Raw genomic sequence first — 26,604 nt, forward strand, 5'->3', positions numbered from 1 at the left:
GAGCATCAGCGTCCCTGATGCAGGGAAACGCCTGCATCCTTGTCCTTACTCCCCACCCCAGTCTGTCTAGAAAAATATGATTTATTTTTTTTTCCACTGAAAAATATGCTGGAACTATCTAGTGTCCATGGTGAGAGTGGGTACAAGCTCTTACATTTGTTTGCAAAACATCCCATTTGGAGTGAAGGCAGAGAGCCGTCCCGCTGCTCTGCCGGGCTTGGCACTGGACAGCGGGGAACAACTGGGAAAAAAAAAAAAAAAAAGAAGAAGCTAAAATGCTTTTGAACCACAAAGGTTTATAGTGTTTTTTTGGGAATGGAAAAAAAGGTCTGTTTATATTCCCCCTTCATGCCACCCAGAGGCCTGACAGCCGTGGACGGCTCGTGGCCGAGTCAAACATTCGCGCTTGAAGCTCCACTTTGTAAATATTTTATGAAGCATCTTTTGAGACTCATAAATCTTCACATGTGCGCACGCATGCGTGCATGTGTGTACGTGTGCACGCGCACTCCAGAATCTAAGAAAAGCTGCAATCCTGCTGCCAGCCTGTCCAAAAAAAAAAAAAAAAAAAAAAAAAAGGACAAACTGAAGTTTTAATGACCAAATTGGAGAGGGCTGCTTGGAAAATCTGACTCCTCCAAGAGCACAAAAAAAAAAAAAAAAAAAAAAAGAAAGAAAACAACAGTTGCAGGCAACAGCATGAAGCCAGAACATGCTGCCGGGCTGGGGCCAGGATGATTTTGGGTGCAACTTTTTGGAGATGAGGTGCACATTGCCAACTTTCATAGTGTGAATGGGAGATTTTCACGGGCTGGTGCTTGCTTTAAAGCCTCAGCTTAAAAATCCCAGCTCTCAAATGACGTTCTGTATTCATTTTTTCATTTTTAAATGGAAAAAGTAACAGGCGGGAACTGGGATGCTGAGAATGCGCAACCCCACTGCTCAGTTTGAGCTTCTCAGAATTACCTCCCCGTAAGAAAAAACATGGGAAAATAAACCCAGCCCAACTTCAAACTGGGAAACATAAAATAAAAGTGAAGACAAGACTGTGGAGTTTGCAAGTCTTAAAAAAAGCCAAAACCCAAACCCATATATATGGTGATTTCTCTCCCAATATCTCTGGTAGTACTACCAAAAATGTGAAGCCCAGGAACAACAATATTCGTTGCTTCAGCTGCTGCTGGGGTTTTGCCACAAGGGAAGGAGGGAGCTTGGTGGTGCTGGACAGCCATGGAGAAAACAGAGGTTTAAGAGTTTCATGTTCCCCCTCCCAGCCTCACTGGACAAAATGAGGAGCAGGTTTCCAAAGCACGGAGGGTATCTGCCTGTAGGCTAAGGAAAGCTGGAAATAATTGAGTTTACAGAGTTGGTTCAGGCACCTTCACATACCCAGAAGGACAAAGTCAGTGATGATGGAACTCTGGAGCTTGTAAGGCTCCAGCTGCTGTTTTCAAGATTTTGGTGTATCTGAGCCTTTTCTCCTCCCTTCCCCAAATGCAAAGCTCTGCTGAGCTGGGCTTGGTGAGGATTTGTGTTTCTCCTCTTGTGCGTCTCATCTCAGCTCCCCTCCGGCCCTGGTGTCTCTGCAGAGCAGAAGTCAGCCACTGCTCCAAAAACTCCATTTTCAACATTATTATCTCCCTGGTTTCCCATGGGGAGCAGCCTCTTTCTCACCTCTTGGGGAAATACTCCTGTAAAACTTACCCCTGCTCTGCTTTTTGGACCATCTCTGCCCAAAAGTGTCGACTGGGAACACTTCAGCCTGCCTCCAACCCCCTTTGGGTAAAAAGACAAGAGGTTTGGGGGCAAATGGGGTGTTTTCACATCTTCTCTGCGAGGGACTGAAGCAGCCCCTCATGCTGGTATCACCAACTGGGTTTGGAGGGGGAACCCCACTTTGGCAAGGAGGCTGCAAACCCCAGCACCGGTGTTTCGGAAAAAGACGGTCTGTGACTTCTCAGTGCAGTCTCCCGGTCCCGGGCCCCCGTGGAGCAGCCGTCCAGATGTTTCTCTCGATGAAGTCCTCCCTTACAGAGTTTCCCAAGTGCGGTGTCAGCTTTCCCATCCTCTAACGAAATCAGCCTGTGTGTGGCTCCGTGTCGCCCACAGGCATCCCTTCCCCAGGCCACAGCAGCACTGAGCCACTGCTTAGAGGAGAGAAAGGAAGGTTTAATGTGATATTTTTGTCCTGCCAAACCCAAGTCCACTCCTCAAGGACCAAGGCTTAAGCCTGGCTGGGTGCAAGCTCCTAACACCCCATGGTCTGCCCAGCCCTGAATGCTTCAGTGGAACTAAAATTCATATTTTAGTCACCCTCTCGAAGGCTGCAGCACAATTTGGGCGATGAAGGTGAGGTCAATTCATAGATATGCCCCCTGCATATTTATTTTGCTTTTGCTCCTGCAGCCTCGAAGGCTGGCCGGCCTCGGGGCCAGCTCTCCCCAAGGCTCCCAGGTCCCCAAATAGCCCTTGGACCCATGAGAGGGATGAGGGTGACGAGCCTGGCTGGCCTTGACCTGCCAAAATAACCCCAGGCTCAAGTGCAAGAGAGAGCCGATAACCCTGGTGCTGCCGTTACCCAGTTAAAAGAGTCCAAAAACCTGTAGGACTTGTCTCTTTTTAATAGGTGTTAAATGTCTCCAGGTCTTGGAAGCAAAGGGAATCAGACTTGGGAGGCTGGCAAGAGAAAACTGGGGATTTCTTGCAGCTGTTTTACTGAGCAGGTGCTCCCAAAATGCTCCCCCACTACAGCTGGAGAGGCTGCAGCAGCAGGCAGCATTAGCAGGGATGGATAAATTATGTTTGACTTTCCCCATAGTTGGAAAAAGGGTTTTCTGCAAGGGTAAATAGCCTGAATTTGGGAGAATTTGCCCTCTCTGCATGCAAGATGTCTACTAAATGGATGTGTCAAGCCCTGTCCCTGTGGTCCCCTATGCCAAGGAGCCCAAAGCTCTTTGGGGAGCCCTCCTGCCATTCAACATCCCACTTCATCCATGTCCCAGCCCCTTGCGTCACAGTACACGGCCACCTCAAGGCTAGCCACTGCTCTAAGGTGTGTGTTGCCTGCCATCGCCGTGGAAATTGATCTGCTTTGCAGAAATACTCCTTGTTCTACTTGAGAGAAAACCCTCCCTAGCCTGGGGCTTCACTTCAGCATTTTCATCGGGGAGCTTTTCAAATTTGGAAAGGCATTTCTTTCCACTTAAAAAAATACCCTGAGTTTCAGTCTGGCTCTTCCCACCCCTCAGCACGTGATTTATGTGTTTCAGGTTGACCTCAACTGAAAATTTCCAAATTTAATTTTTTTTTTGTGCTCCCCTGACAAACCCCTAGCATTTGCTTTGAATTCAGTCTCTTCCCTTCTCCTCTTCCCTGCAGCCGGCTCCCTTCCCAGTCCTATGCCAGAGAGGTTTTCCCCATCCAGCCTCTTCCCAGCACAATGGTGCAAAAACATTGGCGTTTCCTTGTTCCCAGAGTGCATCGACACTGAAGTATGGCATTCCCAGAAAATGCCACCAGTGCCAGCTCTGATGGGGCCCATCTGCATGGAGAAGCATCTCAGCCTGGGGTGGTTGGGCAGGCTTCAACCACGCACCCTGCCTTCCTTTTGTAGGCTTTGGGGAGGTTTCTTTTTCCCCCAGTTTTTTTGTAACTTGGGGATGTCCCAGACCAATGGGTGGGGGAATGTTTTTCCACTGAAAGGCTCTTAATGAAGTTTTCTTCTGGGAATTTGTCCTGTCACTCTTTGAACTGGTGCAAACCTGTAATTTCAGCAGCTCACGGGGCAGCATTGTCCCTTCACCTGGAGCTCTTCTGCAAACCGAACTGAGTGAGGATCTAAAGCAACCTGCTTTGTACTGCTGGTCTGGGTGGGTTTCCCAAACCTCTGCTACTGCCTAACATTTTGTGCTGGATAGAAACCTTGATCGCTTGACAGACTGAGGCAGCTAGAAGGAAGTTTAACCCACAGCCATTCACAGTCTGTGCGGAAGGGAGGGATGGAGAGCAGCAAAGGCTCTGGCTGTGCCGGGCCACATCGCCTTCCTTGCTTGGCTGTGGCAGCAGTGTTGCTCCTGGATAAGAAAAGGTTCAATCATTTCTGGAGTCAATTCTCTCTCCCCTTTGGTATCTAATCTAGTGCCTTCCTCAGAAATGAGAGATTTTCTTCTTACCTTTGAAGTTGAAATCAGGTTGAAGGTAAGAGCATGAGGTACACGAATTGCACTATACATGCATATACAGATTATACATGCTTTAGTACTCAAAAAGGCACCCAAAAGAGCCAAACTAATTAAACCTTTCTACTGACATAGCTGCATTGTAATTTGCCACTCAATCTGCTTTGATAACATGCTGTTGATAATATTTACTTGCTGCTAGTGTGTTTATTAAGGAGAATTTCAGAGCCCAGGGTGCGTTTCCTTCCAGAGGAGCATGGGCAGTCTTGAGCCCAATCCAAATGACAGGGTCAGGGGCTACACAAAAACAGGTCTTGAGGGGGGTGGACTGAAGCTCCTGTTCACCAGCATTTACTTCCCTGGTGTGAACCTGCAGGTCGCTCAAAGGAGTGAGATCCAAGCTGGAACTGAATTGCCTGTTTATTAGGATGTCTATTTAATGCACCGGGTGATCTCAATAAACACCAAGTCTCCAGCAGGACCAAAACTGGGCTCCCTGCTGTTGCACAGCCACTTGCTCTGCACCCGGCAAATGCCACCTTGTAGCACCCGGCAAATGCCACCTTGTATACTTGGAAACCCCGTTGGCCAAGGGAGGGGCACATCTGCAGTGGCCCACTGCTGCAAGAGGCATCTAAACACCCTGGAGACAGCGGCCCTGCCCTGACACACCCTGCACTGCCACCCCCCAGGAACTCCTCTTCCCTGCAGTACATCCTTTCAAAACAGGCTAAAGAAAAATATTTCAGGTGAACTGAATGTGTTCATGGGGTTTTACACTGTGGTTTCTTCCTGGGAAGACTTTTTATGACACTGGTTAAAGCCAAAAGCAAGCTCCTCTTGGCTGCGTCCATGCATGCGGCATGGGTTGTCTCTAACAGCTCCTAGAAATTTGCTCCATCACTGCTCAGTTTAATCAACCACTCCGGTAATCGTTTTTGCTGGCAATGCCAGCAAAAGGCAGCTCTGGAGGCCAATGCTCAAAGCTGGTCTTCCCAATGGAAGTCTCAAGGTGGAAGGATTTAGCTCAGGGACAGGCATCATCTTCCAAATCTAGCAGGAGCCATGAAACAAATGACCATCCATCCCAACTACCCAGTGCTACACATTGATGGGAAAAGACTGTTCATAGAGCTCCCCTGCAGAATATTATTTATTCCTTATCCACATCCATATCAGTTCAATCAGTAGTGTTAAAATCTTAAATTTCTCCAGCTGCTCTGAACTGAACTGGTTCTAAAGATGGGAAGAGCACCAGGGCCAGTTGATAAGATCTCAGGAGCTACACACTAAAGGAGGAGAGATGTCTACAGGCAGACAGGGCAGAGGCAAAAGCATGGATAATTATTTGGCAATAAATCCCGATGCCTCCCAAATTTATTGTTCTTTGAAGCAGCCAGCAAGCACACGGCTAAGGAAGACGTGGCATCTCTTTCTACCTGAATTTCCAAAGGGGTTCCCTAAGGTCCAGCCAGGGCTCTTCAAGAAACTAAGTAGCCTCAGGAAGGTGTCATCTAGGCAGGTACTGTTAGGAGGACAGGAAAAAGATGGGAGGGATAAAGGTTCAGATTTCAGAGTGAAGGATTTGTTCTTAGGTTTGTGCTGATCAATGTATTCAACCAATCTGCAAAGCAGAAAAAAACCAAGGTGGCAAAGGTTGCTAATGAAAATAAGGGACTCGCAATGCTAAAGACAAGGTCTTGCTGATGGTCCTTCTATAGAATGACTGAAGGAGGAAATGCAGAGGGAATTCTTTGGAAATGTTTGCTAAATGCTGCTGATGAAGAAAACAATTGCATCTCTGTATGCATTGCTGGACTCTGAGCTGATTTTCCTCATGGAAACATCCTGGGGTCAGGACAAACCTTTGAGAAGCACAACTCAGGGATCAGTAGCAGTCAGGAAAACAAACTGAATGTCCAGAGGTATCAGCAAGGAGCCTGGAAGGGAACAGCTGTGTCCGCTGACTCCATGCAATGGGGCTCCCCAACCTGAAAAGGAAACAATTTCTGGTGATACAACCTGAACAGCAGCAGGAAGCTCAAGAAAAGCCAATTATTCACTGTTTTTTAAACACATGGCCTAGAGGCATCAGCCAATGCCAAAAGTTGCAATGTTCGAGGCACAGAGGAGGAGGTAGCTCATCACGTGCTGGTCCTGAGCGTCTCCTTGCCACAGGGTGCTGCAGGCACTAAAACTTACGGTTCTTTCAGGGGCATCCTTGGCACCCTACGCCTTACCTGCACCAGTCTGCTGTCAGACCCCTCCTCAAACCTACACTGTCTCGCTAACCTGTCTAAAAAACAGCTTTGTAAAATAAATTGAGTTGTTTTCTGCCCATTTAGCATCCTGATGCAGCACTCCAAAGGCAGTCAGGGTGAGCCCGAGGCAGAGCAAGGGCAGGACTGGGGCTGCAGGGCTGGGAGAGAGGAGGGCAGCCAGTTCTCCTGCAGCAGCAGGCAGCCTCATGGTGTGGCCACCCCTTCAAGCCTCAGCTTTGCAAAGTACAAAGTCCTTGAAACAGGTTTATGCTAAGTATTGCTATTTCACCTTCCCCTCTTGGCCACTTGCTTCGGCTCTCCAACCTGTGGAGCTGATCCAGAATTGTTTGCAGAGACTGAAGGTGAACTTCTCCAAAGACTAAGCTGCAGCCAGCATAACAAGTTGTTCAGGTAATTAACAGCCCAAAAAAAACCCCCAATGTGCTACTCTATCTGACAGTCTATTCTCCAGTAAGACAAAGACATACAAACACCTAATTGCTTCCGTGTCCTTGTTCGCTTCAAAGCTCCTCTTGTCCCTCCATTTCCGTCAATTCAATCATCCCATGAAATTGCAACTCACCAGCAAGAACAAAAAGATTGCAGCACAGCAGAGAGCTGAGTAAACAGCAGTTACACGAACCACTCAGACAGATCGGGCACAACCTGGTACCTGGCCTCTGTTGTCTGCAAGAAGTGACAAGCTTTGCAGACATGCAGGTCCCAGCTGGCCCCCGCTATGGGTTTCAACCACTTGCGCCACTGGAAGTAGCGCTGGTATCTCTCGGTGTCCGCACTCAGCTCCCAGAGGTACCGCGCCAGGTCCTCAGCGCTGGCAAAGTCATTGACATGGATGAAGGAGTCAGGGGGCAAGAAGCGCTCGTAGTTTTCTCGAGGAGGCCCCAGCACAACAGGGACAGTGCCAGAGGACAAGGCGTTCCTCCAGAGCTTCTCGGTGATGTAGTCTTCATGCAGTGAGTTCTCAAAAGCCAGGTAGAAGTTGTACTGGGACACAGTGGGAAGGAGCTTGTCCCAGGGCAGGGGCAAGTGATGCTGCCCATAGACATCCACAGCGATGTGTTTCTTCAGCTCCTGGTAGTACTTTACTCGGTGGGAGCCTGCTCTCCAGTTGCTGACTACCCAGGCCACCAGCTTGGTCTTGGGTGGGATGCTGAGGGGCTGAGACTGGCCAAGGAGCTGCAGCTCCCCATAAGGGGTGAAGATGTCCGAGTCCCTCCGGTAAGACATGGTGAGGTTGAAGAGGTTGCCCATAGCACCTAAGTTTGGAGAGTGACTTGGGGACTCCAAGTTGAACCAGATCCAGCGCTGGGATGGGAGTCTGGGGAGCTGGGCCAGCCCCTCCGTGTCCCCGCACACATCCCTGTGATGCATAATCACAGCATCAGCCTTTTGGGACCAGCTGCGGTTGACAGTGAAATGGCAGTCCGGGGTGCCGTAGAGCTCTGAGCAGTTTGTGAAGTTAAAGTGGCGCCCAAAGGGCCACTTCCACAGCAGGATGGTCAGCCTGTGTTCACCCTTTGGTGGGGTGCTGGTATTTCCAGCATGGGCTCTTTGTGCAGAAGGATTGGAATTGTAATGCTCTGGCTTGGGAGTCCTGAACTGGTGAAGAGAAACAAAGAGACAGGAGCTGAAGATGAAGCTGCAGAGCAGGAAGATGAGGAGTTTCTTGCAGGAGATCTTCCTCCCTTCCACGAGCTCCATGAATGGATCTGCAAACACCACAGATGGGTCAACAAGTGACGGGTGCCCAGTGACCCCAGCAGGGAGGTGGCTCTGGGTAGCCAGTTTGGCAGGGAGGTACACACAGGGGACAGCGTGAAGACCTGCAGTACGTTTACCTCCAGCCACCTCTTTGCAGAAAGAAAGGTCGCCTGCAGCGCGCCATGCACGAGGCGCTCGCGCACACACTGGCCCACAGGGCGTGGTTGCCTTTCCACAGACCCCTCCATCACCACCCACTCCCTTGCCCCGTCATCCCCTTCTTCCCTCCCTTTGTTTCCCGGAAGCGCCGCGAGCTGCCCATGGCGGGTTCCTCAGGACACACGGTGGCCTGCTCCGTCACGGGGAGGCATCACCTCAGGGACCTGGGAAGGGGCAGAAATGCCACAGGTACCACTGACAGACATGGGAGGGAGCGACAGCTGCCCCGCCCACCAGCTTCTGCCGGAAATCCCACCCCCTCCCAGCAGCCTTAGGGCTGTGCTCTGTTGTGATTGGCTAGCAGGAGCAGCCACCCCTCCTGGTTTACCCGGAAGTACATCAGACCCAGTCAGCCTTTCGTCTCCCTACACAGGGCTGCCATTTTGGTTTGGCGGCCATTTTAGGACAGGGTGCCACCGTCGTATGGCAGGGAGCTGCCTGCTTTTTTAGACATCATGCTGCTCCGCAACTGGCTGGTAGCCATTTCTTGACACCGTCCTACCCGCGTGGTCTCAGGCAGCCTTTTGATCGGCTGGCAGGACTATCTACCAGTGTAGCCTGAAGTACATCAGAAAAAGACCGCCGTGTCCTCCCCCCAGGGAGACCACCACTTTTGACGGTGTCGTTGCCCCACATGTTCTCAGGCAGCCCTGTGATTGGCTGCCTGCTTCCTCTGGAGTGCGAAATGCTCATAAATAAAATATAAAATAGATAAATAAATAAAATAATAAAAATATATACATTTATCTACTGTATATAGCATTTAAATGTATATTTTGTGCTTCTATATAATATATAGAAGTATACATAAAGGAGTGTACAAATATGTATAATTTTTTTTAATTTAGATATGGATAGACTGTTTTATATATTCTTCTATACATGCATAGCTGTGTGTATATACATATATTTATTTATAAAGCTATAGAGATTAAAAACATACAGCTGCAAGCCATAGATATAAAATGGCCAGGCTGGGGTTCCCCACTTTACCATGTCAGGGGTGGGCTCAGACTTCCTGAGGGCAGAGGGGTACCAAAAGCGGGGGGCACAGAGAAGTCAGAACATGCCCAAGAGCAACAGACCCCTCCAAGGAAGGCACCAAGGAGCCCCCAGCACAAATCTTGTCATGTCCAAGCCCAGCAGGATGACAGGAGCACTGGGGCAGACTCTGGGGTTTGCATGGGGCTGCGAGACACAGGCAACGCTGTCTGCAAACATGGAGAACCAGAACAAAATGTCAACTTCAGAAGAACGTGCATGTGGGCATAATAAGGAAAAGACCCCAAGGGGATCCCCAAAAAGATGACACAAACCAGAAGAATGGGCCAATGGGCCTGTGAACCACAGACTGGATTTTGATGTCAGTGTCACACAGAGATGTCGAGGCGGGGGAGCTCCCTTTTCCCGTGGTTGTGGGGGATCTGACAGCTACCTGTAAACCATTCTGGTGTGCAGGCTGGTGCTATATGTGTTTACTTGCCTTTCAGTTGATGACTTCATTGAACGTTTCAAAACAGCTTATCGGCACTAATTAATGACTCTATTTCTCACTGTGTGTTTTGCTTCAGTGTTCTGTGAACAGTAGCCACAGTCTTCCCAGCACAGCTTAGCACCTGTATGACCACCACCCCTCCAACTTCCGACAGTCTCTGTCATAGCACCAGCACCAGTGCTTTTATCACCAGCCCCCAGATGGCTACTCCTCTCTACCAGGTAATAGTCATGGTCTTTCAGGTCTGCAACACCCCATTGCTTTTACTGATTCTCTTGCTTTGGTCTCTAAAAGCATGGCGCTGCTGTCTGTGTCCCAAAGCCCAGGTCTTGCTGCTTTTGCAGTAATCAGGACTTTCTAACAGGGCAGTCTTCATTGCATACCAATATTGACCTAAGGACAAGGAAACCCATATAGCACCAGCCTGCACCCCACCGTGGTCTTACAGGTAGCTGTAAGATCCCCCAAAACAACAGGATTTCCAGCAAAAGCTGGTGGGTGCAGTGCCTGTCACCTCTTATCTTGTGTATCAGAGGTATCTGTACTACTGACAGACATGATAAGAAAATACAGAGAGAAGCAATGCCTCCTTGCAATCAGAGATGAAAACAGATGTCCACAGACCCCTTCCCTCCTGTACCAGGTGCCTCTCTCTCACAGCCTGAGTCAGGTTCCTCCTCCATTAACTATTGAAAAAACAAAAGACTATTGCAACTCACCTCCAGGCTTGGTCCTGCTGAGAAAGTGTGCTGTGAAGGTGAGCACTGAAGTGGATGACACAACCAGGAAAAGAGAAGAAGAAAGGAGAGCGCAGACGCAGTGTGTTCTAGGTGTTCCCCTGCATCTTGAGCTGTGCCGGCCAGTTGTTACCACTAGAAACTTGTCACCCAATAATAAAAGCTGTAATAAAGCCAGGACAAATTCCTCTTTGACAAATTAAAGAATGGTCAAATAAAGCAGCCCAGACGTTGCTTGTGGTTAAAGCATACCTTACCATTGAAAACACCTCTGCACATGCACTAGTCTGCTTCCTTTGCCAGTCTCAACCCACAGGATATGCTTTCTTCTCCACCCTGTATCGCAGGAGGACAGTTTTGTTTGGGAAGGATGAGCAAAGCTGGCATGGAGTGGAAGTGTAGGAATCAGGTCTGCAAGTCCCCCTGCCAGCTAATGGGTTTCATGGCACAGCTGCCTCCATCTCCACCCCAGGCCACATCTCCTTGTCACCTTTACAGGATCTTGAGCTAAAGCACATCCTGGGACTGGTGACTTCAGCAATCAGCATGAGCTTCAGAGTAGACGAGCGCTTGAGCAAGACTATCTGGGGGATCCCTCTTGTGTCCAGCACCGCAGACCATGCTTTGGAGCATCTCCAGCCCAGGTGAACAGCCATTGTACATCATGGTCTGTGGGCATGGAGAGGTTGTTTGTTTGCCACGGCCAGAGTGAATTGGTCTTGCATTGAACTTGGCTGGGATATAAAAAAGCCATTATGTGTTATTATCAGGCTCAAATATATTCAGCTGTAAATACGGATTGTTGGTCTGGATTTAAATTCACAGAAAGAATTTTAATATAGGTTTGGGGTGGTTTTGGTGGGCAAGGAGAATGCAAATGGGAAATACAAGGTGGAAGTTTTTACATTCTCAGGACTTCTACAAGCAGGTGTGTGTTTCCTGGGACAGAGCTGGAGGTCACCTGAAGTGTATCCAGGTGCCTCCTACAGACTTGGGAGCACTCCAGCACAGGTGAGAGCAAAAAATATACTGTGGCATGAGGGGTTGGGGCCATAACTCATGGTTTGCTCACCCCGGGATGACCCAGGCAGCCTGAGGTCTCATGGCTCCTCGCCTGGGCATGAGAAGGTACAACCATTCAAATGCTTTGCCTAGAAAGTCCATACTTGAGAAACTGTGACTTCTTGCCCTTACCCCATGGCACAGGCTACACCTATACTAGTAACTTAAAGAATACGAGAGCACAGACTCTGGATTTAATTCACCTAGAGGCTGAAATTTGGAACAGTCCATGGCCCAGCTTTGATATGACCCAGCTAATACTATGCCAAATGTAACCCAGCTGCTGTTTAGGAGTTACCAGGGCAAGCAACCGTTCCTTACAGGTAGTCTGCATGTGGCCACTCCTTGGTGGCGAAAGGATTTCTCTAGCGTGAACATGGCCCAGCCACACTGGTGAGCCTCAGGAGAACAGATTTGTCCTATAAGGGTAGATGCAGTCATGAAGTTCAAGCATTAGCTGGCTTTCTTGCTAAGGGTCCATGACCTCTGCAGCCAGCAGCACAAATGAAGACCCTGCATGCCTAGATGTCCCCAGATGCAATTTTACTCAAGGCTGTAGAGGAGAAAGAAGATTTGAGTTTCCCAGCACCACGGGAAGCCCTGAGTGGAAGGATCCTGGAGCACCAGATAAGAGGCTTCAGGCAGACATAGAAAATTTGAGACTTTTGTACCCCTGAAAACCAGGACCATAAGGAACCTGAGCTCAGCAGGGAAGATTAATGTAAATGAAACAAATGAGCAAGTGTGGGGAAGCCGTGAAAAGCAGTCACAAAGCTGTGGATTGAGAACTGTTCTGAATGGCACACGTGACGTGCAGTGACAGATCGCTTAGTTCAGAAGGTAATGTGAGATTGTAGCAACGGACAGAACAAAGAGGCTGTTCAGGTAATGGGCTTGGCAGAACCAAACGCGGTTGACAGGAAGACTTATTGTTATATGATTAATAGTCTCAGTAATCCCTACATGTGAAGACAAATAATGCTGTGTTTTGGAGAAGCTTCCTGGTTACTACCCTTGCTGATCCAGCAAGTGACAGCAGAGCTTAGGATGCTGAGTTCTCACCCAGGTGAGCACAGGAAAATGCAAGGGCTGGACTCCCTGTGCTAACAGGGCAAATGTTGCTCACCCAGGGATGCTAGCAGGTGAACAGCTGAGACCATTTACCTTCAAAGAGGTCACCAAGCACAGTGAATCCATAATGATGGCTTTGCAAACACACTGGATTCATCCACATTACTAAATAAATGGGCCAGAGGCTAGTTTTTGTCCCTGAAGCCAAGAGACCCAGTTTGACTCCCATCTCCACTGCTTCTCAGTCATCTGTAGCCACATCCAGGCTTTTTGCAGGGAATGGTCTCTGCCCTGGGCTATCCTTGGACCATGTCTAGATGCTGTTTGAAGGATGTTGTTTGGCATGGACCAAAATTATGCCAAGGTGTGTGCAGTACAGATGATAATGGGATGGTGTTTAGACGTGTGCCGTGGGCCATTTAGTTTCCTACTGCATATGTAGCATGTGTAGCCCAGGGCTACAGCTGCAGGGTGAGTTCTTGGAAGCATTTATCTAGTCAGACACCTTGTCCCAAGAAAAGACGGAGATTCCAAGAGGACAGAGCACGTCTCACAGCTCCATCAGCAATAGATCTCTGCTAGTATCGAGGCATTTAATATTTGCATTAAAATTAACTGGAAAAAGGTCTCTACGTACCAGTTTCTTTGAAAAGCTTCTGCAGAGTCTACAAGAGAACAATGCTACATTTCTCTGCTCCAGTCACTTTGGGCAGACTGCAAAAAGTAAGAGCAGGGCAAAGCAGTGGGAGGAATGCAGAATTCCTTTGCGAAGACTCACCAGGGAGCTCTGCCCAGGGCACTCACAGCTTCAGTCTCCAGCTGCTCCCTGCTTATCTCTTGCAGAACATTTTGTTGAGGCTTTCCAGGAACCAAGATGTTTTGGGAGATGATCCTCAATAGGCAAATACCAGCATAGTTCCAGTGGTAGTCCTAAACATGCAGCTGAGCTTCAGTGGGTAGGATGGGTAGGTCTTGTCCAAACAGCACAAGTATTGATGCTCCCTTTCATCACCCTGAGCCTTTTTGGCTGCACAGACCTAAAGTAAGTGTCAATAGGAACTCTCATCCTGCCAAATTTCTTATGTGTGTTTCCAATATAAGGGAGGATGATCAGGGAGATGAGAGGGGCCCAACTACAAAAGGTATAACAGGTCCTAAGATGCTGAGCATGTTGTTTGTGCCTTGTTATATAACCACATGCCCTGGTAGGCATCCAGCCAGCAATGGGTTTCTGATCTTCTAGGCTAGACCCACCTCATGGTACAGCCCTATAACAGCAGAGTAGAAAGATGCAGCTACCAAGAACAAATTTAGCAATGCCTGATCCAAAGCTCTTTAATGTCAGCATGGAGACTGGGATGGGAGTGTGGGGTTGGCAACCAGCCCTGAACACCAGCAATCCCCCAAACCCTGCATCCCCTTCGCTATCTGCCTCACTGGGTACACCAAACCTCACTACCCTTTGGCATGGGTCCGACTCCTTGTGGGACCCCAGGCCAGGCAGCCCCACTGCTGCTCGCAACAGGCTCCAGTCTTCACAAGAGTGGCAGGGAGCGGTGCAGAAAGGTTGTGAACTGTTTGTATTAGCAAGAACATGCTATTTCCTTCTACAGAGAAAAAAAAACCCAAACCCAACAATTACTTGTGCTGCACCCAGAGCTGAACCACACCAGAGGGATGCCAGCGCTAATGGCCCCGCCTGCCCAGGCCACGTTCACACACAGCGCTGAAAGGCTCCAGCATTCTTCTGGGAAGGAATAAAGTTATTTTTCGCCATCAGCTTGGGGAATCAGAGATGCTATGTGTCTCCAGCATGCCCAAATGCATCTGTAAATTCAGCAAAAATTGACATTTTATAACAAAAATTGACAATATGACAATTTATGCTCCCTTCCCTGATTCAGTAGCAGCCCAACACATGTGTGCTGCTCCCCCCAAGCTGTCCCTGTCCTGCCCATTCCTGAAATCATCAAGTGTCTTTCCCAGGTCAAGAGCCAAGATTCTACATTTCTCAGCATTTAGTAATCAGCATGTGATGGCGTCAGGGTAGGATTTCAGCAACTGCAAATAGTAACACCTCGGAAATCCATCTTGGTGCAAACAATCCAAATAGACAGAGCCGGATACTTAAATAGAACAAAAGCTACGTGGGAACATAGAAACATCCCTGGTGGGTGAGAGAGGGCCTGATTTTTAAAAGTGATCTTTCCTAGTGCACATGCAATTTGAATCATAGAATCTTAGAATACCAGGTTGGAAGGAACCTCAAGGATCACCTGGCCCAACCTTTCATGGCAAAAGCACGGTCTAGACAAGAAGGCCCTGCCAGCCTTGTTGAGCTGAATCTTAAGTGTCCAATGTTGGGGAATCCACCACTTCCCTGGCGAGATTATTCCAATAGCTGATTGTTCTCATTGTGAAAAATTTTCTTCTTGTGTCCAACCAGAATCTCCCCAGGAGTAATTTGTACCCATTACCCCTTGTCTTTTCTGTGTCACTTGTGTAAAAAGGGAGTATCCATCTTCTTTGTGGCCACCCTTTAAATAGTGGAACATGGTGATATGTTCTCCACTAAGCCTTCTGTTCTCAAGACTGAACAAACCCAGTTCTCTCTGCCTTTCCTCATATGGCAGGCTTCCCAGTCCTTTGGTCATCTTTGTGGCCCTTCTCTGGACCATTGCCAGCCTGTCCATGCCTTTTTTGCATTGCGGGGACCAAAACTGAACACAGTATTCCAGGTGTGGCCTGAGAAGCACTGAGTAGAGTGGGATGATGACTTCTTTATCTCTGCTGGTGATGCCCTTGTTAATACAAGCCAGCATCCTCTTGGCTTTCTTCGCCGCAGCAGCACATTGTTCACTCATATTGAGCTTGTTGTCCACCAGGACCCCCAGGCCCCTTTCCACGGAGCTGCTCCCCAGCCAGGTAGATCCCAGCCTGCACTGCACTCCTGGATTATTTTTTCCCAAGTGCAAGACCTTACACTTGTCCTCGTTGAACTTCGTAAGATTCTTGTTAGCCCCCTCTTCCAGCCTACCCAGGTCTTCCTGCAGGGTGGCTCTCCCTTCCAAAGTATCTGCTTCCCCGCTGAGTTTGGTATCATCAGCAAACTTCACCACGCTACACTTGATCCCATCATCGAGATCACTTAGGAAGATATTAAACGTTGGACCCAATAGCGATCCCTGGGGGACCCTATTTGTGACAGGTTGCCAGTTTGAAAAGGAGCTATTTACCACCACCCTCGGGGTGCAGCCTGTCAGCCAGTTCCCCACCCACCGCACAGACCACTTGTCTAGACCGTAACGCATCAGTTTCTCTAGGAGGAGACTGTGGGAAACCATATCTGCCAACAGGCAGCTTTCTGGTTTAGAAACATTTCTTCCATCTCACACGAACCCATCCCATGCCAGGCTTGGAGAGAGGAGAGGAAAGAGGGAGCAACCGTACTCTTGGCTCTGGGAATTTGCTTTTCTCAGCCTTGCAGAACTAGATGGTGAGGCCAATTTCCCCCCACTCTTGAAGACTTTTCCAGCCTGTGCCTGGATACCCCTGATGGCTTTTGAACTGAGGGACAATTGCTGTGAGATTTGTTAGGGCTCATGGAGTCCCAACAGCTGCTTCAGCCCTGCCCTTCTCCCCAGACTATGCCCAGCATCTACAAAGTGCCCAGAATCTATATGCTGAATGCTACCACGAATCTGCCGACTGGAGATCAGCCAACTGCCCATTGCCAACAGCTTCACTGCTTCCAACGAGTTTCATCATGTCTATGCTTCTGTTCCCATTCCCAGACCAACCTGGACTCCCAGCGTCCTATGAGGATATCGACTTGAAAAAATTGTACAACAAAATTATATCCACAGCTGCGCAGCAGCCCAGGAGCAGAGGGCTCTTTTTGCTGAAGATGTTATTAATAAAACATCAGCAAATTTGGAATCCCACTGCCTCATTGTTTAGTTTGGTTCTGGTTTGCTTTTTGCCACATTTCCTAAAGAAATGCAGTCTGTGACAGTGCTGCAATTTGGTATTTTGCCTGCCCAGCATCCACATACCTGCTGGTCCCCTGTATCTTATGTGCCTGCCTTCCCAGGGAGTCACCACCTCCTCTCACGTGAAAAGTCCTGCAGAAATTTCACCAATGCTGTATCTTCAGTTTCATCTTCACTTCTTCCCTGCCTTTTTTTACATCCAACGCAGAGGCTCTCCAAGATGGTTTCCAGTGGAGAAAACAAGATTTGACCCACCTCTGTGTTCAAAGCTATGCTCAACATCTGGGGAAGGCTCAGGGGAGTTCACAAGACAATAGCTATTTCATAGGTTTATACTTAAGACCAGGAATGACCACTCCATCCTCCAGCTGGGCCTGGAAGGACATCATCCACAAAGGGACCAGCTGGCTAAAACACACCACCCCCGGACATATCAAGGTAGATTTGGGAACTTTTGTCTGGCTTTAAAATTCAGCAGGTGAGGATCTAAGCTCTTTTTCTCCTCTCTGAAATCCTTCCGCACCCACTGCTCTCGTCCCACAACGTTAAGAATGTTCTGTAACCAAGCCACGAGTGCGGATGGCAAAACAGAGCATGTCGGGGTATTTCAGAGGCAGCTCCAATGCTACCCATAGCCCTGCCATCGCCCCAAGCCTCCACTTCAAAACAGAAGGTAGATAAGACATTGCCTGCTAATGGCTTTCCATATAAATATTAGGACCTTCCCTCTCAACCAGTTTACTCTATGCACTGACCCCTTCACTGGGGTCACAGGGAATGGGAAAATGTGGGAGGTCCCCAAGTTTTATAAATGAGAGGGTTTCCCTGCATAGACACGTACCATGAGGCACCCGGGAGCCGAAGACACTGATTAATGGTACCAAGAAGGTCTGTTGTAGGGGAGCAGAGTCTGAGCAGTGCTGGGGAGGGATTAGCGAGAGATTTAGCAGTTCAGGTGGATTAAGGGTGATTTGTCAGTTGTCTGCCATGGGTCCCCACAAAAAAAAAAAAAAAAAAAAAAAAATTAAAAATGGCCAAGGGCTGAAAATCATTTAGCATGAGAGCAGGAGACAAAAACATGGTCATTCCCTTTGGGTTTGATGAAGTTGAGGTTCAAATGTTTGTCCAGGTACCTAATACAGCCTGAAGGGTGGATGCACAGTTGGTCTGAGGAGTGGGTGAGACAGAGGTTACCTCCAGCAGCAACTTGCCATCTCCTCCACCGCAGCTTGTGCAGCTCCCATCAGCTGCCGGAGCCCCTTCACGTCCTGCAGCTCAGCTATAGCCATGCGAGCAGGACCCCCGTGTCTCAGAGGCTGCAAAGACAAGTCGGAGCTCCCCATGCGTGAGATAACAACCCAAAACAGAGAAGAGGAAGATTTGGTCTTACCAGACACTGGCCACACCCTTGCAAAGCATCCTTTGGAAAGGCTGAGCTGCACCCCAGAGACAGCCCGCTTGCAGCTGATTCCAGGTCTCCAGCTGCACACTTTGGTTGCCAGAAGAAAGCAGGTTTGGGCAGTGACCCCCCATATGCACAGCATCTATTTTTTTTTTTTCAAGAAAAGACGACGGGAGGGTCTAGAAGGGGAAAATGTAATAGACAAGTAGCTGGAAATGTAACTAATAAAATTATAACAAAGACCATGCTAGCAACACATCTCTGGTTTCAGAGGAAATCTAGATAAACAAATAAAGGTGCAGTTGAAGGACCACAGGTCTCAGATTGCAAAGAGTAACACAGGACACACTGGTCTATAATTTGATTCTTGCAGAGGGGACCATTCTGGAGTTCCCTGAGCATGCTTGACTCAAGTTATTTCCCCAAGCCTTCCCTAAGGATGGGGCGGATGTGGAAGAACCAACGAGGCAGCGAACCACCCTCCCCCAGCTAATGAAAACCAGCACCCCAGCAAGGGTTTGTCAGGAAAACACAAAGCAAACCCCAATGGAACGGGAGCAATTTGGGGAGCTGGAGCTGGGCAGGCGCACTCCCACGCCGGGACAGCTCCCAGCTGCTATCTGCTATATGCAGCCTTGATTAAAACACCATTTCTCTACAGGGTTGACAAGTCCAAGTAACTCCAGGTGAGCACCATGGGCTCAGCCTCCAAAATCCTGTCCAAAGCCAGCAGCAGGATCCACCAGGAGATGCCCTGGGAAGGCTTTGGTAGAGCCAAGGATCAGCCAAGGTGTCCATCCCATTTCCTGAGATCTCATTTGGGGCCAAATGTTTCATTTATTTCAAAATGCTTCATTTTGCGCTGCAGAGAATTGGGCTGTTTTGCTGTTTATTTTTGCATTGTACTATGCTAGCCTCAAGTTTCTAAACAGAAGTCACTTCCAACTCCAAAATGGAAAATGTTGCTCTTGCAAAAAGAAAATGCAAACATTTCCATTGTGGCCACACAGGTTTTTTTTCTCCCCACCCCACTAAAATCTTTCTGTGTTGAGAAATCCATCTGCAGTGACACTTGGCTGCAAAAAAGGGGTTTAAATCAGCCTTTCTAATAACCACATCCCAAAGCCAAAGCTTTGGGAAGCTGCTGCCAAAGTGCTCCAAGGTGCGTGCTCCCAAGATGACCACCTCTTTGCAGAGCCTGAGGGGAACACCCTGCTCATGGTGCCCATCTCAGGTTTGTGTCAGGGATAGGACAAAATTCAGGGCACGTGCAAGATCTAACAAGCAGCACATTTTCCGTTTGGACCATTAAAAATACGTGGTGGCCACCTCACTTTTCTGCTTACAGGTTGACCAAACCGCGCCGCTTTTCAATGCTTTGACTACCACCATCGATGTGAAACAAGCTTCCCAGCCCAAGCGGGGCCCCGTTTCCACACTCCCTCCCCAGGACCACGCTTGGACCCGGCGGCAGCGTGGAAGGAGGCTCAGCTGGTTCCCATCTACGTCCTCCCAGCAGCTGCCCCCAATGAGCTCCAGATGCGGGACTGGGTGTGCAAGGGCACGAGGCGCTGCGCTGGAGGGAGAAGGCGGAGGCAGCCGAGGCTGCTGCTTTTGTCTCCTTCACTTTGTTTATGAAAAGAGAATTAGCGCGTGGTTGCCAACAATTTACTCTGGTGAGGGCGCTCCTCCAGAAATACTTTTACTGCCGTCACAGCGAGCGGACAAGGCTTGCCTTCTTCCATCAGCTTTCTCACCACCAGCCGGGGCTGCTGAGACCTGAGACCCAAGAGTGGCCACTAATTGCCGGGGAAGCTGATGCTTGAGCCCATCCCAGCCTCTCACAGCAGGTCCGCACGGGTGGGTGGTCAAGCAGCCAGGAGCAGTTGCAAGAAGAGCAAAGCCTGTTCTGCTCCAGCATCTCCCCAACGGTTTCTTTTAGTCGGCACAGAAGGTCCAGCTGGCATTGCCTTTGGGGTACCCCAAAGGCTGTAGCATCTCATGAGTCACATCCCAGCTGGGATGCAAAGCCCTGCAGTCCTCTGGGCAGGCAAGGTGGCTGTAAAATGAGCGTGCTGGGCTGCAGGAGGCTCCTCTCCAAGAAATCACATCATAGAACTCAAGAAGGCACCACTGTGGCAGCCTTGGGTAGGAGGGATTCAAGATCTAGTATTTTAGAGCAAAACTTAACACCCCCCCCCCCCCCCCCCGAGTGCTCTGAATGATACAGAAGGCAGGTGACAAGTAATGCTCACAGGCTGCAGAGCATGCCCTTGGACAGGGAGCTCACCTGTGCTGCTGTCCCACCCATGGACATCAAGTTTTTGGAGAGCTCTGCTGGATTTGGGGCAGGATGGGAGTCCAAAAACTGGAGGAAGCTGAAGCCCCATTTCCCAGCAAGATGGGGTCAGTGTGTCTTTCCTCCCAGCACTGCGTAGGCCTGCTGATAGATAATTGGATTAAGAGCGAGCCAGCATCTGTTCAAGGTTATTTATTGCTTTTAAGAGGCGAGATTTATTTGGAATTATTTTTGTCTTATCTTATTTTTGGTGCCTGTGTTGGGTCTGAGTTATGGAAATGTTTGGATGCACCAGCATCCCCTCTGCGTGGCGTCAAACATTTGCCAGGCAAAGGCAGCCCCGTGTTAGCCCTGTGGAGACTTTGGCAGGAGCCTCCCTGCTCTATAGCTGACGTGAGCATCCTCCTGTGCTTCCCGAGCCGGACCACCGAGCTGTTTGCCAGCGTCACAGTTTATCACCCTCCCTGGGGTAGGTGGCATGGGGTGAGGTGCACCATGGAGGATGCTCCGTGGTCCTGCTAGCCACCCACCGTGCCTCCCTTCCTATGGCACCAACAGTTTGCAGAAGGAATTCCTCTTGCTCCTCACACCCATCCTACTGATGTTTTGGATGCTTTTGATATTCTCCAAAGCTGCTACCAGTGCTTTATGAACTCATTTGGGAGTTGCTTTTGTACAGAATAAAAAGAAATCACAGCTGGATTGAGGGCAAATGGCCGGAGCTTCCAGCCAGGGAAGAGGGCTGTGCTCACCACAGCATTTGCCCCCAGCTCCTGCTGTCATTTCCTTTCCACCAGCTTGAAAACCCGGCACTGGTTGGAGGAAGACTTGGAGGATTCCTGCAGATGCCCCAGCACTTCCCACATGCCCATGGGACCATGGCACAGGGCTATAGAGGGACGGTCAGGACTGTGGTTTAGGAGAGGGATTGGTGAAGGGCAACACCAATACCTGGGAGCTGGAAGATCCTCGTGCCAGAATCTCTGGGCAAATAACAGCCCTCTGCCCTCCCATGGCAGCACAGCACCAGTGATGCCCAGTGGCTACTGCAGCTGGAAGTAAGAAAAGACCTACTCCCCCTCCTCCATCCAACACTCAGCTCTCACCACCACAAAGGCCTTCCAGTCCCATTTTTTCCAAATATTCCCCTCCAGGACCCTCCAGTGGCAAAGGCTGGACCAGAGGCAGGGGTTCAGGTGCTCCCAGCCCAGCTGAAAGACACAGCAACATCCACAAGGTGCGGCCATGCAAAGGGAAGGGAAAGAAAACACAACTGGGACCGGGCAGGGATGAGCAGGGCAGTTTGTGCCCGCAGGGACTGCTTTGCAGGCGAGCGTGCGTTCCAGCTGCGTTCAAGGCATGTGCGTGCTGCCCACACTGGTGCGCACACATGTGCTGGTTACACATGTACGTGCGCGCTTCCCCAGACCTGACATGTGAAATCCTACCTGGGATGCCTGCGGCTCACCAGCCTTCCTTCTCCCAGCCCTGCCCTGGCAGCCACCCAAAACAGCACTGACATGTTTAGGATGTTTTCCTCCTCCACCAGCTCTGTGCTGCCTTGTGGCAGGGCATCTTCGCAGCGAAGCTTCCCCGTCCCATCTCGGCTGTTCTCCCGCAGCTCACGTTCAGCTTCTGATGGCCCAGCTTCAATGGGGTGACCCACAGCTTTGATTTTGCTGTGGATTTGTTTTCCAGGGGGAAATTCATGAGGTTCTTGACCTGTTAACAAAACAAAAAGAGAGAGGTAGATATTTAATTAAAGTGTCACCTTGCTGCCAGGGTCCTTAGACTTTCAACTGTACCTGCACCATGGTTCCGAATTGCCACAAATGGGTGCTCTCTCCAGGGACGAGGCGATACCCAGGTGGTTGTTTCAAACCATCACCCATCCACAAGTTGGGTCGGGCCAGATTTGCCCCTGCATTCACATGGCCAAGGCGGCAGCAAAGGTTTAACTCCAAGCCAGGGAGGTCTCCTGTGTCCCCCAGGATGCTCCACCACAGTCCCTGCAGCTGAGGACTCACCCCAGGGCAGCTTCTGGCAGTCCCAGCGCAACAGGTCCCCTCTTCTTACACAGGCAGCATTGGCTACACAGATGTTTATCTCTCCCGGCCGCCCTGTGATTTCTGGAGAAATGAGCTATCCTGACAGCTGGGGGATGCTGGCCCTGCAAGAGGAGGGCCCAGGCTGGATCCAGACACTGGACATCTCGACCAGCAGTGGAAACACATGCATGTAATTTCCCAGTGCACAGAAACACCCTTTGGGGCCGTCCTCTTCACAGAGGCGTTTTTCCCTTACTTCATCGATCTAAATAGTGAGGATTTTTTTTTTTTCCCCAATTGAGCTGCAAGCCCTTTTCCACAAGGCTGCCACAGCACTGCTGGGAATGAGCTGGGCCAGGAGCCCCCCCTTCCCCAGGAGGCCAGGCCAATTTTTTTACTCACTCTTATTCACTGCAACTCTGCCAAGAAGGTGCTCAGTATTTTACAAGCCCCACAAGAGTCCGTCTGCCCAGAGATATGATTCAGGACAGCTTCTTGCATGGACTGGCATAAAACCAAACTTTTCTGATTTAAGCCTATCTGTTTGGAAAGGGATTAAGCAGAAATAAGCAGCTGTTTTGCAGAATAACAATGAGAGTGCAGGATCTGGGCTCTTGCCTGGCTCAGCAAGAGTTTCCCGCGAAGACGGGTCCTAAATCACAGCAAGGGGAGCCCATCCCGCTGGGAAGTCCTTCCCCAGCACCAGGGAAGCTGAGGCAGCCGTGGGAGGGACGCATTGTAAAAGGTTTGTTTGGGTTGTTTTAGTTCCCCCTGCTCTGAGTGGATATTAGTGGAAGTACTTTACAACCCTTTTTAAAAAATGAAAGCCAACAGCCACCACTAAAGCATGTTTTTCATCCTGGGGAGGAGGATTCCCTCTCCCTGGCAGGGAGGGCAGAAGGGGTGGGAGAGCAGAGCCAGTTTAGGACACAGCCCTCTGGGATGCTATGGGAAGGACCTCCCGCTCCAAGATGGGTTCTCCCTTCAGAAAGGGCTGTGCAGTGGTACCCGAGCTCAAAGAAATCCCTGGCGTGGGTGACATTGTCACCCAGATTTAAAGCAGCTTCGATGCAGTTGTGGCACCTGGCTTTGCAGGGATTAAAGCAAAGAGCAATTCAGTGCTGGGTTGAGTGCTCAGATACCCACGAACATCATCAGAGCAAGACGGGCTCCTTCGTGTCAGCTAAGCAAGGGTAATGGCTGTGGCTTTCCTGAGCTGAGTGGGGTTATGCTAACCCCATCACCCAAACGGGCCAAGGACATGCATGGTGTTAAATTTAGCTAAGTGGTGTTAAACCGCAAAGGCTTGCCCATGCATCTGCGTTTAAGGAGCATCTCCAAAAAGGGTTCCCACGGCTCCAGGAGCTGAATTTATGTTGCCTGCTGAGAGCTGGGGTACTTTTTGCTTGGGCTATTCCTGATTAAACCAACAGCAGAGCAGCATGAAACTACAAAGAAAAGAAACTGTTGCTGCAAAAGCTGGAAAATGCCACTTACTTCCCACTGAGCATGAACAGGCGCCAAGACCTGAGCGATGGAAAAGTGGCATCTTTCTTTAAATAGCTTACTGTCATTGATAGTGCCTCAGTCTGCTCTGTATCACTACTGGGAAAAGCTTATGCCAATGCCAGACCATCACCTGTACGTGCATCTGTGGTATCTGAAGGCTGTAGCAAGGCAATGCTTAAAGAATAAAAACCCTTTAGAGGGGAAAATGTATTTTCAGATTGTCAGCTGCACTCGCTCAAAATCAGTTATAACCTCACTCCACATGTGGTGGCATTTTAATGAATTCCCCCTTTCTCCCAGGACCACGCTCTAACCTAATTCACACCAGCAAAGGGTGTTTCTAACTCCGCTCCAGCCAGCTCCCCGGGCGCTCCCGCCTGACGTCAGTGGCAGCAGAGTGATGTCCCAACACAATCCCAGGCCTTATTCTGCACAGCTTCTGCTGCCATTTGCACGCCCAAAATGGGGCCAAGATGCTTCTCTTGCTGGCATCCACCACTGCTGGGTATGGGTATGGATGCAGACCCTCGAGGAGTCAAGATTTACTGGGGTACAAAAATTTGGGTAACTTGGAGCAGAAGATAGCACACGATGTCTCTCCTTTTGCACTTTTTTCCCCCGCTTGAAATCGTCAAAGAGTGAATAGTTACAAATAGCCATGTCTTCACAATGTGCTGCTCACAGGGCTGTTGTTTGGGGCTGGTTTGGGGTTTTTTTCTCTTCCAGTTTGGGAGATATGGATATTTTGCAAAATGCGTCACCAGCCTATGGACAAGGATGCTGTTGTACCTCTTAAAAATGCCTTCTGATTCAATGGCCACATCTCCAGCGAACATAAAACAACGTCATGAGCTCTGCAGGCTGCAGAAACCTCCATGAGTCACATCAGCAACCAAAGGCACTCAAGTCCTCCCCAAAAAACCAAAAGACCCTCTGCCATATCCCTCTTGCCCTGAATTCATCAGCTGGCTTCTCCGGTAACACACTCAGCATGTCATCAGGAAGGAATTTGTGCTCTGTTTGATAATCGGAGATGAATCAGTACAGCAGCGAAATCCTCAGACCACAAAGCATTTCAGCAGGTCTTTTAAGCCTCCTGCTCTTGTGTGTAAGCTGTCCAAGGACCCACTCATTCCCGGGCATCTCTGGCCCCACTCATAAATCAAAGCATTCCAGTCCTGGTTTCCTCTACACGACCATGAACATTCACAGAGGTTTCTTCTTTAGCAAACTTAATCTGGGCACTTGTTCAAAAATGTTAAAATTACCTGCTCCTTTTATGATATAATGACAGCCTGTGGAGGCATAATTTAGCCCAGACGTGAAGACGTCTGTTTTAAGGTTAAAAAGTCCTCCAAGCTAAACTTTATCCAACAGCAGCAATGAAGAATCAACTTCCCTTCTATTAATTTTGGTTCCTCTCATTAATGAAGCCATGCAGGATCACAGCCAGGAGAGTCCAGCTTTACTTTATCCCAACTCCACATATTCGGTGCAAGGTTTAATCTGTTTCACGGCACCGGATCCCAACAAGGATATAAAATGATCTGGTTGCTAACCTGACTTGACTCCCATTGCCGTCACCTGCCCTCACCCTCATGGAGACCCTCTAACTCGAGGCTTGCATGCCAGGAGGCCCTGGTAGGTTGTTCTCAAGGTCCTGGTTCAGCCAAGGGCTTGGACAACAGGTTAATTCCAGAAAAACCCATCTGTCTCTACCATTGGCCACGCATCGACCACAAGGTCTTTTAAAACCTTAAGTGAAAAGGTCTCTGGGAGGCCAGATCAATGGATAAACACATTAGTTCAGAGAATACATAGCTATGCTACTGAGAGACAGTTTCTCTCGCTACCTGCCTACCCCAGAGTTGTGCCCAGGAGCCCCATCCCCATGCAGGTCCTGCTCCCCTGACATGCAAACCCTGCTTCGCCCCTCAAAGCACTCAAAAATCCGCAGTCAGGGGAGAGCAGCAGTGAGTCCGAAGGGGAGCAGGAACCAGCCCCACATGCTGGGGCAGTCCGCGTACTCCGGGGGCTGACACAGGTTTTTGGTTTGTTTAACCCGCACTTCTCTGCTCAAGTGGCTCTTTGCAGCAGGAAAGCAATATCCTCGTGTGCCATCAATGCACGGGGACGTCTGCCATTTCACAGCTCCTTCCCATCACAGTATTTCCAGGGAGCTCCAGTGCTCCCACACAGGGCAGTTGGAGGGAGAGGGTCTGAACTGGGATGCTGCTCTGAAACAAATGCAGGGGGAATAACTCTCTCCTACAGGGATAAAAAGGAAAGAGCCATTAATCCAGCCTGTAGGGGATAGGGACAGGTATTCCTGTGCCGTCAGGGCAGCTGATGGGTTTTGCATCAACGTCTCCCCTTTCTCAGGCTGGCCCGAGCACAGCGTGGGATCCGTGCTGACCCCGGTGGCTTCCTTGCTCAGAGACCCGGAGGCGAGTGTACTGAAGGGACGCAATGACAACCACGGGGAGCAAACGGCATATTCCCCAATCGTCTCGTAACATCCCCTCCCAAAATCTCATCCAGGCAGCACATCCTTCCCCAGGCTGGTGGTGCCGGTGGGCAGCAAAGGAGGTTCCCAGGGATGCGGAGAG

General features: G+C 49.6%; 1 protein-coding gene across 1 annotated transcript; it reads right to left on the bottom strand.

The window, feature by feature from the left end:
• Positions 1-7,072: 7,072 nt before the first annotated feature.
• Positions 7,073-10,610, bottom strand: LOC126041904 (4-galactosyl-N-acetylglucosaminide 3-alpha-L-fucosyltransferase FUT6-like). Its single transcript, XM_049808284.1, has 2 exons — positions 10,595-10,610; positions 7,073-8,169 (listed from the first exon to the last, which is right to left on the bottom strand). Exon 2 carries the CDS (start codon positions 8,159-8,161, stop codon positions 7,073-7,075), a length of 1,089 nt encoding a protein of 362 aa, XP_049664241.1. The 5' UTR covers positions 8,162-8,169; positions 10,595-10,610.
• Positions 10,611-26,604: the final 15,994 nt, after the last annotated feature.

This window comes from Accipiter gentilis, chromosome 8 (genome assembly GCF_929443795.1).
Source record: "Accipiter gentilis chromosome 8, bAccGen1.1, whole genome shotgun sequence".
Lineage (NCBI taxonomy): Eukaryota > Metazoa > Chordata > Aves > Accipitriformes > Accipitridae > Astur > Astur gentilis.

Bases quoted from the DNA above. Each gene is read 5' to 3' on its own strand.
- LOC126041904 (XM_049808284.1), bottom strand. From the start codon at position 8,161: ATGGAGCTCGTGGAAGGGAGGAAGATCTCCTGCAAGAAACTCCTCATC.